The 13257-nt window shown below is 42.2% G+C and overlaps 1 protein-coding gene across 1 annotated transcript; it reads left to right on the forward strand.

Moving 5' to 3' along the window:
• Nucleotides 1–3944: 3944 nt before the first annotated feature.
• On the forward strand, nt 3945–12992 carry actr5 (actin related protein 5). The gene is made up of 9 exons (XM_086027333.1): nt 3945–4361; nt 5034–5272; nt 6229–6398; nt 6511–6728; nt 8414–8578; nt 8678–8785; nt 9910–10049; nt 10403–10535; nt 11859–12992. Exons 1-9 carry the CDS (start codon nt 3987–3989, stop codon nt 12180–12182), a joined length of 1872 nt encoding a protein of 623 aa, XP_085883459.1. The 5' UTR covers nt 3945–3986; the 3' UTR covers nt 12183–12992.
• Nucleotides 12993–13257: the final 265 nt, after the last annotated feature.

The raw sequence follows: 13257 nt of genomic DNA on the forward strand, positions 1-13257 counted from the left end.
GTGCGCGCGCGTGTGTGTGCCGAGGAGATATCGGGAGAGTCCTCCAGGCATCTCTCCCCTCCCCCTTCCCTTCACCATCACATCATGCACAAACTGGATCGGTTGAAAATGTCACATGTACACGCGCAATGTCAAAATAAATAAATATGAGCACAGACTATTTGGAGAATTTATAAGCAATAACATTAAATAATTGCACGATTAAACATTCATCTTAAATATAGGCCTACCATTTCAAAAATGGTTTTATTTACTATTTATTCTTTATCATTTAGAAATCCAACAATGCATTTTTTTACTTCTTCAACATGAATATGTTTTGTTTTTTTATCTGCTTCGGTCATGATTATTTTTGCCTTTTTCTTTAAAAAGGTCTTTTAAATTGGTTACCATGCAGGGTGAGCGATTTACCTTCTACAAAAAGGATTAATTCTCCTCCATATGAGCGTGCTCACACGCGCGCGTGTGTGAGGGCCTGATACGGAGGAGCTTAGTTGCATCTCAACACTGCTGACTGGGAGCACTAAGCTCTGATAGTTGCCATGGTCACAGTAATTGGACAGCGTGCGTGTGTGCGCGTGTGTACGTGTTGATATTTCATTGAAACGTAATTCTCTCATCACTGTCTCTTAAAACTTGAGCAGTTGTCTTTTTTTTTACATGTAAAGTGAAATTAACGAAAATGAATATGAGAAAAATATATACACTAAATTTAGTCTTAATTTTCTCACATACAAATAAATTTAAGTATGGCAGCTATTTTTTTTATTACAGAAGATAATAGAGATGTATTGCAGTGTAATGTCCCATAAAGACGGAATATATACGTATGAGTATTACATGTTATGAGATATAAATGCATGGTGAGTGACAGGTGCACAAACACTTGAATCACCCTTTGGCCCAAAAAAAAGGAAGTATAGTGCTCGAAGGGCCACAGAGTGAAGAAAGCTGTAGTGACAGACTCTCTTGTGGAGGGGGTGCGAGAATGAGTGTGTGATTGTCATGGAGAGATAGAGGTTAATGTGTGTGTGTGTGGGGGGGGGGGGGTTGCGGTGTGTGTCAGGGTGCGTGATGCGTGGGGAATGTGTGTGTGCGCTCACAGTCATGACAGGTTGTGGAGGAAAGTCACGGAGGTTGAAAGGGAGGTGGTGTGTGGATCTGCAGTGTGGCTCTGAAACATCAAAAGTGCGCTTAGTCAAACCTTCAAGTCTGTCAACAAAATTGTACCAAATGTGACATTTTGCGACTCCCTGAAAAATTCTTTGCTGTTCTGACAGTTATGAAATTAATATCCACTGATTGAACCATCCATTTTCTATATCACTTGTCCTCATTCAGGAAGGCTGGAGCTGAGATTCAAATCCCGAACCACAGAGTGTGTGATGGATGTGCTAACCACTAACCCACTGTCCTACCCGGATTATTTTGATATTAAACTAAAATATTACAAAAATATTTCATACTATTTTGTATGATATAGACAAGTCCACCATGTGCTACTGGGGGCCACTTATAAGACAACACACTTCGTAACAACTATACAAAAATGCTTGTTTAAACATGGACAAAATACATGTATACGTGCAAAATATGTGATCTTAATTTACTTCATTTTTCATTTTACATTTCTCAAAGCATATATAAAATTAACAACGAAGGGTTTGAAGCAAAAAAACAAAACAAAAATACACAATGTCATTTTCCCCCAGGGCTCTCTTGTGCAAAAATGACCATTCAAGGGCAGCACAAAACTACTGAACAAGAAACCAAGATTAAGTGAACTTTGTTTTGTTTTTTTAAATTGTTTATCCCCCACAAAAATCACCTCACTGAAAATGTTAATATTATTGGGGTACTATGTTTGTCCTGTATATCATTCCAAATCTGTAAAAAAAAATTATTAGGCGTACTCATGTAGTATTGGGCATCATTAGACACGATGAAAGCCCAACTAAGCCATTTCTGCTATAGTGGTGACTGGCGACGTTAAAAGTACACTCAAACATATAAACATACAAAAATCATACATTGAATATTCATCAGCTTTTTAAAATAATTCACATAATTGAATTTTCACATCAACGTAATTTTAGCCCGTTAAAGGATTTTCGCTGATGGCGAGAATAAAGCACGCATGGATCAAAGGAATGCTTTTACTGGACATTCTTTGTAAAATAGTAGTTTCATGCTGGAGATTTATGTCAGCAATACTTAGCGTTGCAACATGACGTTAGTTAAGTAAAGTGGGGTCCACCTCATTTTAAACATTGTTGTCCTTTACTACAATTAAAAGGAGGCAGTTTTTCATCTGTCCTTGATCTGATGACGTTTTTCAGAAAGGTTAGGCGAAGATAGTATAATTAATAAAGGTAAGGAGATTTGACTTCCCACCATGTTAGTGGTTTGTGTGTGACACATCTGACATGTTTGTTGATTATATGACAGCACACCCAGGCTTTTTTTTATGAATTGGGAGCAAAATATTCACATTTGTGCAGTTCTCCCTCATCCCTCCACTCACCCGCATGCCCCGTTGGAGACTAACTGTCCTTTTGTACCTCGACAAAATGGCGGCATCGCAATAGCGCCAAGAGGCATCAGCATGGACACAGACCTTCGAGGGGTGTACCCCGTGCGTGTGCGTGTGCGTGCGTGTGTGAGACTGAGAGACACGTGAGGGCATGTATAGTACAAATATGCATTGAGAGGAGAGAAAATAAGCATGTTTAGTGTACGTATGCATCTATTGCTCATGTAAGCGAGTGTGTCACTATGTTTGTGTGTGTGGTAGTTTGAGAGGGTGAGTTGACCCAGATCTGCTTATTAGCATCAGGAAGGAGGGATGGGGGGTGCAGGGGGGGGGGAGTTTGGGTCGCAGCAGTCACTTAGAGCTTTGTGCCTGAGCAGTGAACTGTGCTCATGTTTTGGTGACACACCATCGTCCCTTCTCCACACACACACACACAAACACGCACACACTTTTCCTGCCTTCATCATCTTTCATCTCCTACCTCAAATGACAGTGGTATGCAGGAAAATAAATGTGAACAACAACACTGTTTTCTGTTCTGGTGATTTCTTGTCATTCATACTAAAGAGCCTGAAGGTGAGCTGATATTACGAACACACACGTTGCATCTCTGTGGAGTGTAAATGAATTGAAATATAGACAGCTTTTTAAAATATTTTTATTTTATTTTATTAATCATAATTAAAAGGGCAGCAAAGAGGACAATTGGTTAGTACGTCTGCCCTTCAGTTCTGAGGCTCTGGTTGAGAATATCAGCCCCAAGCCTTCCCTTGTGGCATAAAATGTGAATCCCAATTACTGATTTAAATAAATAAATTCCCCTTAGTTTATAGGAAAGGTGAATAACAGTGACATTATGCAAAACAAGTTTGGGACTTTGTTTTATTCCCCTGTTGTATTTTTTTGCCACTCCTGGAACTTAAGTCGACAGAAAAAAACAGAACAACACATTTGTTTTGTACAGGTAATACCCTAGCAGTTGAATTGACCTTTCTCAATTTACGTGTCGTCATCCGTAGAGGTTGACAATATTTGGCTAAAGTAAGGAGTCGAAAGGACATACAGTATCTGTTCCATATGTAGGCAGTAAGCGTAACAAGTACTCAGGAAAACAAAAACTCAAGTAAGTACTCGAAAAATCGGCTTGAGAACAGAAAATAAATATTTGTGTTCAATTTTCCCCACCTATGTATTTGTATTGTAACAGGGAACATTCGCTTAAAGCGTGTAAATTAACATGTATTTGTGTTCAATTTTCCCCACCTCTGTATTCGTATTTTAACAGAGAACATTCAAGTAAATTAACATGTATTTGTGTTCAATTTTCCCCACCTCTGTATTCGTATTTTAACAGAGAACATTCAATTAAAGCGTGTAAATTAACACGCGCTGGAATCTTCAACTTGTTCATGTAGTTCCACTCGGATCTATTTTCCTGTGACACACTTCCAAAATGGCCACCCAGCAACCGCCAGTATGCCAAATCTTCTCATTTCGGGACTGTAAAAGTTCTCCCGATCCGATTTTAGATCCGTTGGCAGCCTCGCGTGGGGCAGCGACCCCAATCGTGATTGACAACGGCTCTTTCCAGACCCGGGCCGACTGGGCGACGGTGGACTTGGACTCTCCGCGGCTGCTCTTTCGGTCGGTGGCGGCGCGCAGCAGAGGAGCCGCCCGGAGTGAGACCCAGATCGGGAACGACATCCCAAACCTGGAGCCTCTGCGGTGGCTGCTCAAGAGTCAGTTCGACCGCAATGTAGTGGTCAACTTCGAGATCCAGGAGCTGATTTTTGACCATGTGTTTACTCACCTGGGCATCACCTCTGAGGTTAGTGCCATGACCACTTTGGTAGTCGTTCTTGTGGGTTCACTTATTGATATTTGGAGAAATCTTTAGTTGAAATATGTGATCACATTCCACACATTAAGCTCCATATGTATGCAATCCACGAACAAATAACTGTAAATAAACTACTGTCTTTACAAAAAGTTAGAAGAGTTGTTTCATTCTTATGTAAATCAAAAGTACGTTCGTTGGAGGAAAAAGTGATATTAACACAACATCTCAGCAGTTGTCCGATGCCATAACATGCTACCGACGAAGCCTTGGGGGAAAGATTTTATGATTACCTATTTTTGTGGTCGAGTTATCCGACATGGTTGATCCCTCTCCCCGAGCCTTATTTTATTGTTTCATTACCCATAAGTGTTTTTTTAGACAAATATTTACTGTCAATGAAAGGCTCCAGCATGCCGTGACCCTCGTAAGGATAAGCAGTTCAGAAAATGGATGGATGGATGGATGGATAGTTTTGTCAACTAACACTTTACTACTGTGTTAGTTTACATTAGTGACTGACTACTGACCTGATTACAAATTTGAGTTACGTCGCTGCTGAGGAGCTTGTTTATAAAAGAAATGACAGCATTTTGTTTCTTTATTCCAAGTTTACTCATGATCTGAGCAGTCCTGTCCTTCCGACTGTCTTGCGTATTCTAGGGCCGCGTGGAGCATCCCATCGTGTTGACTGAGGCGCCCTGCAACCCTCTGCACTGCCGCCAGATGATGTCGGAGTTGCTGTTTGAGTGCTACGGCATCCCTCACGTCTCCTATGGAGTGGACGCCTTGTACAGTTTCCATCACACCAACAATCAGAGGAACCTGCCGCCACCACAGACCGGGATTGTTTTGTCCTCGGGTTACCACTGCTCACACATCCTGCCTTTTCTCAACGGCAGGTGAGGCTGCACTAACAGTATCCTCTTCTTTTTCGATTATGCATAAAATGCAAAGCATCTGCCGATCTGACCCAGCCGATCAGATCTGTGTAAAGTCTACATGTCGTCATGATTTTATTGTTGTTTTCAGAGCTGGGCATCGCCTAACTGTCACAAAGTTCCCGTCTGCATATTTAGCCAACCCACGTGGTTCAATTGATCTGAGTCAGCCAAACGGCGTTGAGAACGGACTTAACCGGAACCACGTCACACGCAGGTGCTGCACACCTGACACGCAGCCAAATAAAGTAAAAATAAAAATTAAAGTGTCTTTCATTCCCACAGACACAATGACATGTGCCCTATATTGTTTTTATTCCCCCGATCACCACTCTGTGTGTGTGGTTTTTTTATGTGATATTTTTTTCCTTTATTTGGCGGCGTCAGCTTGTGCGGCGCCTGCATGTGATATGTTCATTAAGTTCTCGACGCCGGTTGACTGTCGTCAACGAGGGACGGACTGGGACCATGTGGGTCGGCTAAATAGACGGGAACTTCGTGATGGTTAGGCGATGCCCAAAAAACAACAGACACACACACACTCATAGCGTGGTGGTCTGTGAAATAAAAACAATATCTGTGAAATAAGACAAGCGGCACCTGTGTGTGATCTGGTACCGATTAAATCCGTTCTCGATGCTGTTTGGCTGACTCGGACTGACTGGGACCACTTGGGTCGACTAAATATGCAGGCGGGAATCTTGCGACGGTTAGGCGATGCTCAGCTCCGACTATAACCACAATCATGAATAAAAAATGTTAGTCACGTTAGTCTGTGATAGTGTCACTCAAAACATGAGTAACGGCTGATTTGTTGTATATTTCCTTACAGCTTTTTATTAGAAGATCATCAGATTTGCAAATATGTCCAGTGTTGTTGTAATGACGCTCCTATTTTCACACGGCCTCCCCTCTAGATTGGATGCGGTGAATTGTAAGCGTGTGAATGTGGCAGGAGGCCAGGCAGCAGCCTACCTGCAGAGGCTCCTCCAGCTCAAATATCCGGGTCACTTGGCCGCCATCACACTCAGCCGCATGGAGGAGCTGCTGCATGAACACAGCTACACTGCTGTGGATTATCAAGAAGGTGCGGTGGGAGGCAGCGTATTCATGAATAGAGAGTGAAGTGCAGTAGCAGCTTAACTTTTCTGTTATGCCGTCAAAAGCTAAATGATGCATTTTCTTGCACTTGTCTGCAGAGTTGGAAAAGTGGCGCAGCCCCGAGTTTTACGAGCGCGAGGTTCACCGAATGCAACTTCCCTTCTCGGGCAAATTGCCCGGCGGCTGTGTGAGCGTGGAGGAGAGGCAAGAGAGGAGAGCGCAGCAGCTCAGGCGGCTTCAGGAGATCAATGCTCGACGTCGCGGTGAGAAACTACATCAGGACCAGGAGAGGCTGGACAGACTGATGGCCGTACAGGTAAGAGACGTGATGTCGGTCTACTCGTTCAATCAGTTGTTTATTTCGGTAGCACTCGTTCTCGTCAGGGTCGCACGTGAGTGGAGCCTATTCCAGTTGACTTTGGGCAAGAGGCTTGGTACACGCTGGACTGGTGCCAGTCAAGTGAAGGGCTCATCTAAATTTTCACACTCACATTTACACATATATTTCCATATGTGTATATATATATATTTTTTTACATACCCCCAAAAATTATTCCAAAAAACATTAATGCATTCAATGGAAATCGGGGGGGTCCAGGAAAAAACGTGTAAATTCAAAATCTGAAAAAATATTGGGAACAAAAAATGCTAATCCACAGGTGCTGAACTGTGAATATACAGTTATCGACTGGCGTTTAAAGTTGTAATGTCACCAGTAACCCATAGGTGGCAGACATGTCTTTGTTTCACCTTCACTGGATCTTACATCAACGCGAGTAGGCCTAATAATTTTAGGGACCTGGCGAGGCTTGAGGGAGGACTGGCTGACTCCAAAATAAAGTGCATTACAGTAATCTAGCCGGGATGTAATAAAGGCACGGATGACTGTTTCTAAGTGCTGTTGAGAAAGCAAGGGCTTCACCTTAGCCAGCTGCCTAAGATGAAAGAAGCTGGATTTAACAACAGAACTGATTTGCCGTTTCAATTTCAAATCACTGTTCAAAATAAAACCCAAGTTCGAGAGTTTTGGCTTTAGATAAGACGCCGGTGGGCCCAGGTCAACAGGGTGGAATGTACAAGGGCCACTGGGACCGAACACCATAACTTCTGTTTTCTTTTTCATTTAAATAGATGTCTAGAAATGACAAAAATAAATACAAGCTAACGTTAGCTTACCCTGTTGCTTTGCCTTTGCTGTGCACACTTCATTATTATACTTCAGTGTCCACGTTTGCTACCCTCTGTCTCTGCTCGAGTACATTTTGTCTCCTTTTTTGTGAACAACAAATGCCCAGAAAGGAATAGAAGACATCTTGTATTCATTTTTAAAATACTCTACAACAGGGACTTTTTAATACAATGGAATCTTTATTTCAGCAATTAATCATATTCCAACAATTGTCTCAGTAATTCAACTTAATTTCAGGCCAAAGTGTCTCATCTGACATTGAAATATGCAAGTCAACCGTTACAAAACATATAGTGAGGCTAACGTTTCTGATAAGGCCATTTTAAGGTTTTATGGAAGAGCACGGTAGTTGACTAGTTAGCATGTCCGCCTCACAGTTCAGAGGTCGTGGGTTCGATCCCGGCACCGGCCTCCCTGTGTGGAGTTTGCATGTTCTCCCCATGCCTGCGTGGGTTTTCTCTGGGTCCTCCGGTTTCCTCCCACATACCAGAAACATGCATGGTAGGTGTTAATTGGACGCTCTAAATTGCCCCTAGGTGTGATTGTGAGTGCGGATGTTTGTTTGTCTCTGTGTGCCCTGCGATTGGCTGGCAACCAATTCAGGGTGTACCCCGCCTACTGCCCCGAATACAGCTGGGATAGGCTCCATCACTCACCGCGACCCTTGTGAGGATAAGCGCTATGGATAATGGATGTATGGATGGAAGAGCACCCTCTTTTGGTTGAACTAATAAGTACAAGAACCAAGTTTCGAAACGCTGGCAGCAAGTCCTTCACTTCATGAAGCCGCGTATGTGTGTATGTGTGTGTAGGAGCTGCTGGAGGATGGCTTATTGGATCAGTTCCACAAGAGTTTGGTTGAGCTTAACATGGACTCGGCCGAGGAGCTGCAGTCGTACATCAGCAAACTGCAGCTGGCCGTGGAGCAGGGCCGCCAGAAACTGCTGCACAGTGACGGCACCGAGGGAAAGACAGAGGTGAGACGGACGAAGATATTCCTGAAGTTTCAGAACGACGGGCGTTAACGCACTGAGGAGCTCGCGCCGACTTGACTCCTTTCGTGGTCTGCCCACCAGGTGTCCGATTTGGAGCAGCACTTGGAGGAGGGCGACGGCATGGCGATGATGTATCCTGACTTCTCTGAAGACACACTGACGGAAAAACCTAACTTGAATGTGGTCCAGGTAGGGTGAAACTTTCTTGATTAAAGAGAAATCAACCCAAACAAGATGATGTTCTATGCGGGCCCACTAGTTGAAACAGGGCATTCTGATTATTATTGCATTTTTGAAATATAGCAAAATTTTCAGTTAACAGAAATGACAAAATTGCCGCCCCCGCGATGGCTAAAAATGGGTGCATTTTGCTGCTTGACTTATGTTCCACAAATGCAATATTCATCAGAATGCCGTATTTCAACTACTGGGCCTGCATAGAACATCTTCTGAAAAAAATATGTTTGGGTTGACCTCTCATTTAAGAAAAAAAAAACCTTATTATTAATGTAGTCTACTATTCCAAGTGATGACTGTAGGGGGATTCTTTGGAGATAACAGGAAGTGGGGGACAATTTATACAAATGATATATGCACAGCATCTATATACATATTTGGTTTTGTCAAAAGCTCACATGCATGCAAACTAATGTACATTTAAAAAATGATGAATGAATATGTATATTTAACAGCATAGAGTGTGACGGTATTTCCAGCTTGTAAAGGTGAATCTTTCTACTTCCTCCATTATTTTTGAAGTGGTCAAAACGTGGCATGGTGCATGGGGGACGTCACTCTCCCTGACAGGAATGCAAATTGTGAAGTCCCGAAATGCTTCATTTTAAACTATGAACGCTGTAGTTCCTGTCGTTTTCTGTGTCTTTGTGTAGAAATTGTGTCTCCTGTATTTATCATTTGTTAATTATTCGTTTTGTTTCACGTGCATTTGTGACGGAAGACCATGATTGAAAAATATGTGATTCCTATTCAAGTGTTGTCAAATGTTACTCACTGTTGCCTCCAATAGGCAGTTAGTGGCACTACCACTTGATAGTGAATGCTAAGTTATAGCTAACATCCTGTTAGCTGCTTTCATTATTGTTAATTGCTGTACAGTAACAGATAGTGACCCCGCAAAGTAACTGGAGTCAGATTACTTCATTAGAAAAGCAACGCATCTTTAATACAAAAAATCGATTGAAGTAACACGTTACTTTCTAGTGCGTTATTGGCATCACTGCTCATGTATGGAAACATGTCAAGACGACTCTCGATGAACACGCTAAGGTGACTAAAGAATGACCTTTCTCCAGCCGGCCTTCAACATGGCAGAATACCACCAACTGTTTGTGGGCACGGAGCGTCTGCGCTGTCCAGAGATCCTCTTCCAGCCCTCGCTGACTGGAGAAGACCAGATGGGGATGATGGAAACGCTTCAGTATGTGTTGGCCAGGTAATGATGCAATAAATCCTTCACAGGAGGAAAAGTCTAAAATGTCATCTATTCACGGTATCTATCCATCCAAATCCTGATGCTGTTTGTGGTTTGTAGCTGAGTAAAGTAAACGGCGTGACATAAGGTTCCTTCTTTGTGGCATGTCCTCCCATTCCATACGCTGCCCACTAATCAACAGACCGTATTGTGTCTAGCTCCACCCAAACTGAATGCGCTCAAAAATGTCACAGTTTTAGTTGGTCGCAATGAAAATAATAAAAAAAATACAAATAACGTTGCACACTATTAGCTAGTTTGGTGGTTGAATGTTGATGAAAACATTGTTTGCTGCTTTTCCTGTCGATGTTCAGATACACTCCTGAGCAACAGGAGGCGCTGGTGAGCAATGTGTTTCTGGCTGGAGGAAACATGCAATATCCTGGCATGAAGGAAAGGATGGAGAGGGAGCTGCTGGCCATAAGGCCCTTCCAGTCTCACTTCAAGGTACTTCATTGTTACCCTAAAACTGATGATGCTTGCTTTGTTTGCGTGTATGCTGTCCGGGTTATACAGGATTTCGCAAAGTGAGTATACCTCCTTTTTTCAAAATTCACAACGATTCGCTTTCAGACACATTTTATACGCAAAGGTAAAGTGTTTATTTGGTTGTTTTATTTCACAACGGTGGGCCGGACACGGAAACAACTATTTATGTATAAACAATTAAAAAAAAAGAAATTCCCTATTATGCTCTCTTTAAATCTGTACTGTGTGTTAGATGAATAGAACGATGCATGTGAAGAAAATAGTGACAGTCTTTTTGGCTTCTTGTTTTTGGTTTCTTTGTTTTGTTCTTCTTTATGATTGAATCTAATGTACAGCTGATACAGCGACCTACTCGCTAATTCCCATTTAAAACAGGTGTTTGCCATATCAAGTAAGATAAATACTGTAAATGCAGATAGCTTAATTTACAATGCCAGACCTTAGGCGTTTTTCAAGTGACGAGCTGTTGCAGAGATTCAAAACATTTTGTGACTAGATGGCCATTAGATGGCGGCAGCAAACTTCCCAACATCCGTCTTCCATCAGTTTACGTGATTACCTTCAGTGAGTTCAGGGGCGGAGATTGACAGACTGCCCAACCAGTGAGATTCATGAAAAAAATACAGAATTGTTGTTAATTGATTTTTTTAAATTTGCGTTTTGTTGTGTTTATTTTATTGAATATTAACAATGGTATAATTGTGGTTGTCTAAGGAAGATATGAACTTCATATTATTCAGTTTGTCATTTTATTTGAATATACGAAGTGTCGGGACAGGAGAATTGTGCTCAGTGAGAGAAATTCAGGCCCACCCTGATTTTTCCAGCCCCACCCATTAGCCACATTCTGGCTCCCCCACTGAGTCAGTTTGTTGTTTTGTGCTTGCATTTTCTGTTTCTTTTTTTTCCCTCACTGTTGGCCCTCAAAAAGTGAGTGAGAAGGAGTCAAAAAGGGCTGTAACATCAGCCAAGGCAAATGAGAATCTGCTATCAGTGAAGAGCGTGTGGCGAAAAAGGCAACAAAACAAAACAACCTTAAATTCAATGAAAGAAGAGAATCGTAAGCATTTAAAGATAATTTCTTTCTTTACATTCTATGTTATTAAATTATAGCTGTATGTCTCCATATAATACCATACTGTGTGCCACCATTGCTGTTTGGTGTCAGTCCAAACTTACTCAGAGTAGTATTCAATTGCAAGTTTCCTCATGGTTAGTCAAAAATGTCTGACTTCCTATTTTTGACATTACAACGGGCTTTGATGGGCTCTTTCCCCCCAGGTGACCATGGCCACGCAACCGACCTTGGGCGGGTGGCTAGGGGCAAGAGACTGGGCCCTGGAGCACCCTCCCGGTTGTGGAGGAGAAGAAGGCGTGGCGGGATGGATCAGCCGGCAGGATTACGAGGAGAAGGGAGGCGAGTACCTCAGCGAGCACTGCGCCTCCAACGTCTTCGTCCCCATCAAGATCAACAAGACGCTTCCCCCTCGGCAGGCCGAGCCCTCTGTTACCTTGCCGGCGGGAGCTTCCGGACCGGTCGGCATGGTTACGTCCGCTCTGATTTCCTCCTCTTCTACTTCTGATGTTCCCGTTGTTTCATCCTAAAGTGACACTGGTAACTGAGACTCTTTATGTATTTGTGTGCAGGTTCACACAGAAGTCGCGTAGTTCTTTACAGGGCAAGAAAGTTAAAATGGCTGCCACATGCCTCACTTTATGGGTGCCAATTAGCAAAGAAAGTCAAACCGTGGCAGTGACTATTTGAAGGGAGGCTTTTATTTGGATTAGAATATCGGTAAATAACGTTAGCCCTGCTATTCACAGGAGACAGGGACCAAGCCCGGCTGCGCAGAAAAAATCTGTGAATAATTGACGCCACCCAACAAAGTCTGTAATTGCACAAAATGCTTGCAAAGCTTTTTTGTGTGTGTATACTGTATGTGGCGGTTTACAATTTATGGTAAGTGAGGGTGGAGTTAAAAACTAAATACGTTTGGAGTAGTGCAGGAACCGAGACAAACAGGTGAGAACAAATATGTCGTGTAGCTCCCCTGAATTTAAATGTGGATGCACACAACTTTATGTCAGAGTACTGTCATGCTAATTGTGGACAATCACATCATTGAAGTGAGATCAATACTGTTCAGATGAATTTACAATGCAGTGAAAAGTGTACTATATTGGTATGCTATTGTAAATCTAAAGGTTCTGTGTAAAGGGTTAAGTGATTTCCACTTTGGATGGGCTTTCATTGCTTTGTCAACCACTGTGATGCACATTGCCACCACCCACAGGACTGAATTGGAACAACCTCGAATGTGTCCCTCAGAAGTGACTGAACTGTCTTATACTGTACATGATAATGATGCTTATCTTGCCGGATGTATATTCTGTACATTTTTAAATAAACCCCTTTTGCAAGTAGACTTTGTTGATAAACAATACTTCATCAGCAAACGAGATTTTTCCATCGTGACCTGTACTCCTCACCCTGTTCATCAAGCCACTCATTTCTTTCCTAAAAATTTTACTTGGAATATGATATCGAAGTTTTTTCGACACTTTGATTTGAGCTTACCAAACAATTTGTAACTGATGACTGTTTTGTAGAAAAGTGTATTCTCAACAATACGTTTATCATAAACAAGCTGGGAACTTGCTTTTATTTTACAGAAATTCA

This window comes from Filicampus tigris, chromosome 1 (assembly GCF_054856515.1).
Source record: "Filicampus tigris isolate MCC_2025a chromosome 1, RoL_Ftig_1.0, whole genome shotgun sequence".
In the NCBI taxonomy this organism is placed as follows: Eukaryota; Metazoa; Chordata; class Actinopteri; order Syngnathiformes; family Syngnathidae; genus Filicampus; species Filicampus tigris.

Bases quoted from the DNA above. Each gene is read 5' to 3' on its own strand.
- actr5 (XM_086027333.1), top strand. From the start codon at position 3,987: ATGGCCACCCAGCAACCGCCAGTATGCCAAATCTTCTCATTTCGGGAC. The intron at 4,362-5,033 runs GTTAGTGCCATG...TGCGTATTCTAG, and splicing joins ACCTGGGCATCACCTCTGAG to GGCCGCGTGGAGCATCCCAT. The intron at 5,273-6,228 runs GTGAGGCTGCAC...CCTCCCCTCTAG, and splicing joins CTGCCTTTTCTCAACGGCAG to ATTGGATGCGGTGAATTGTA.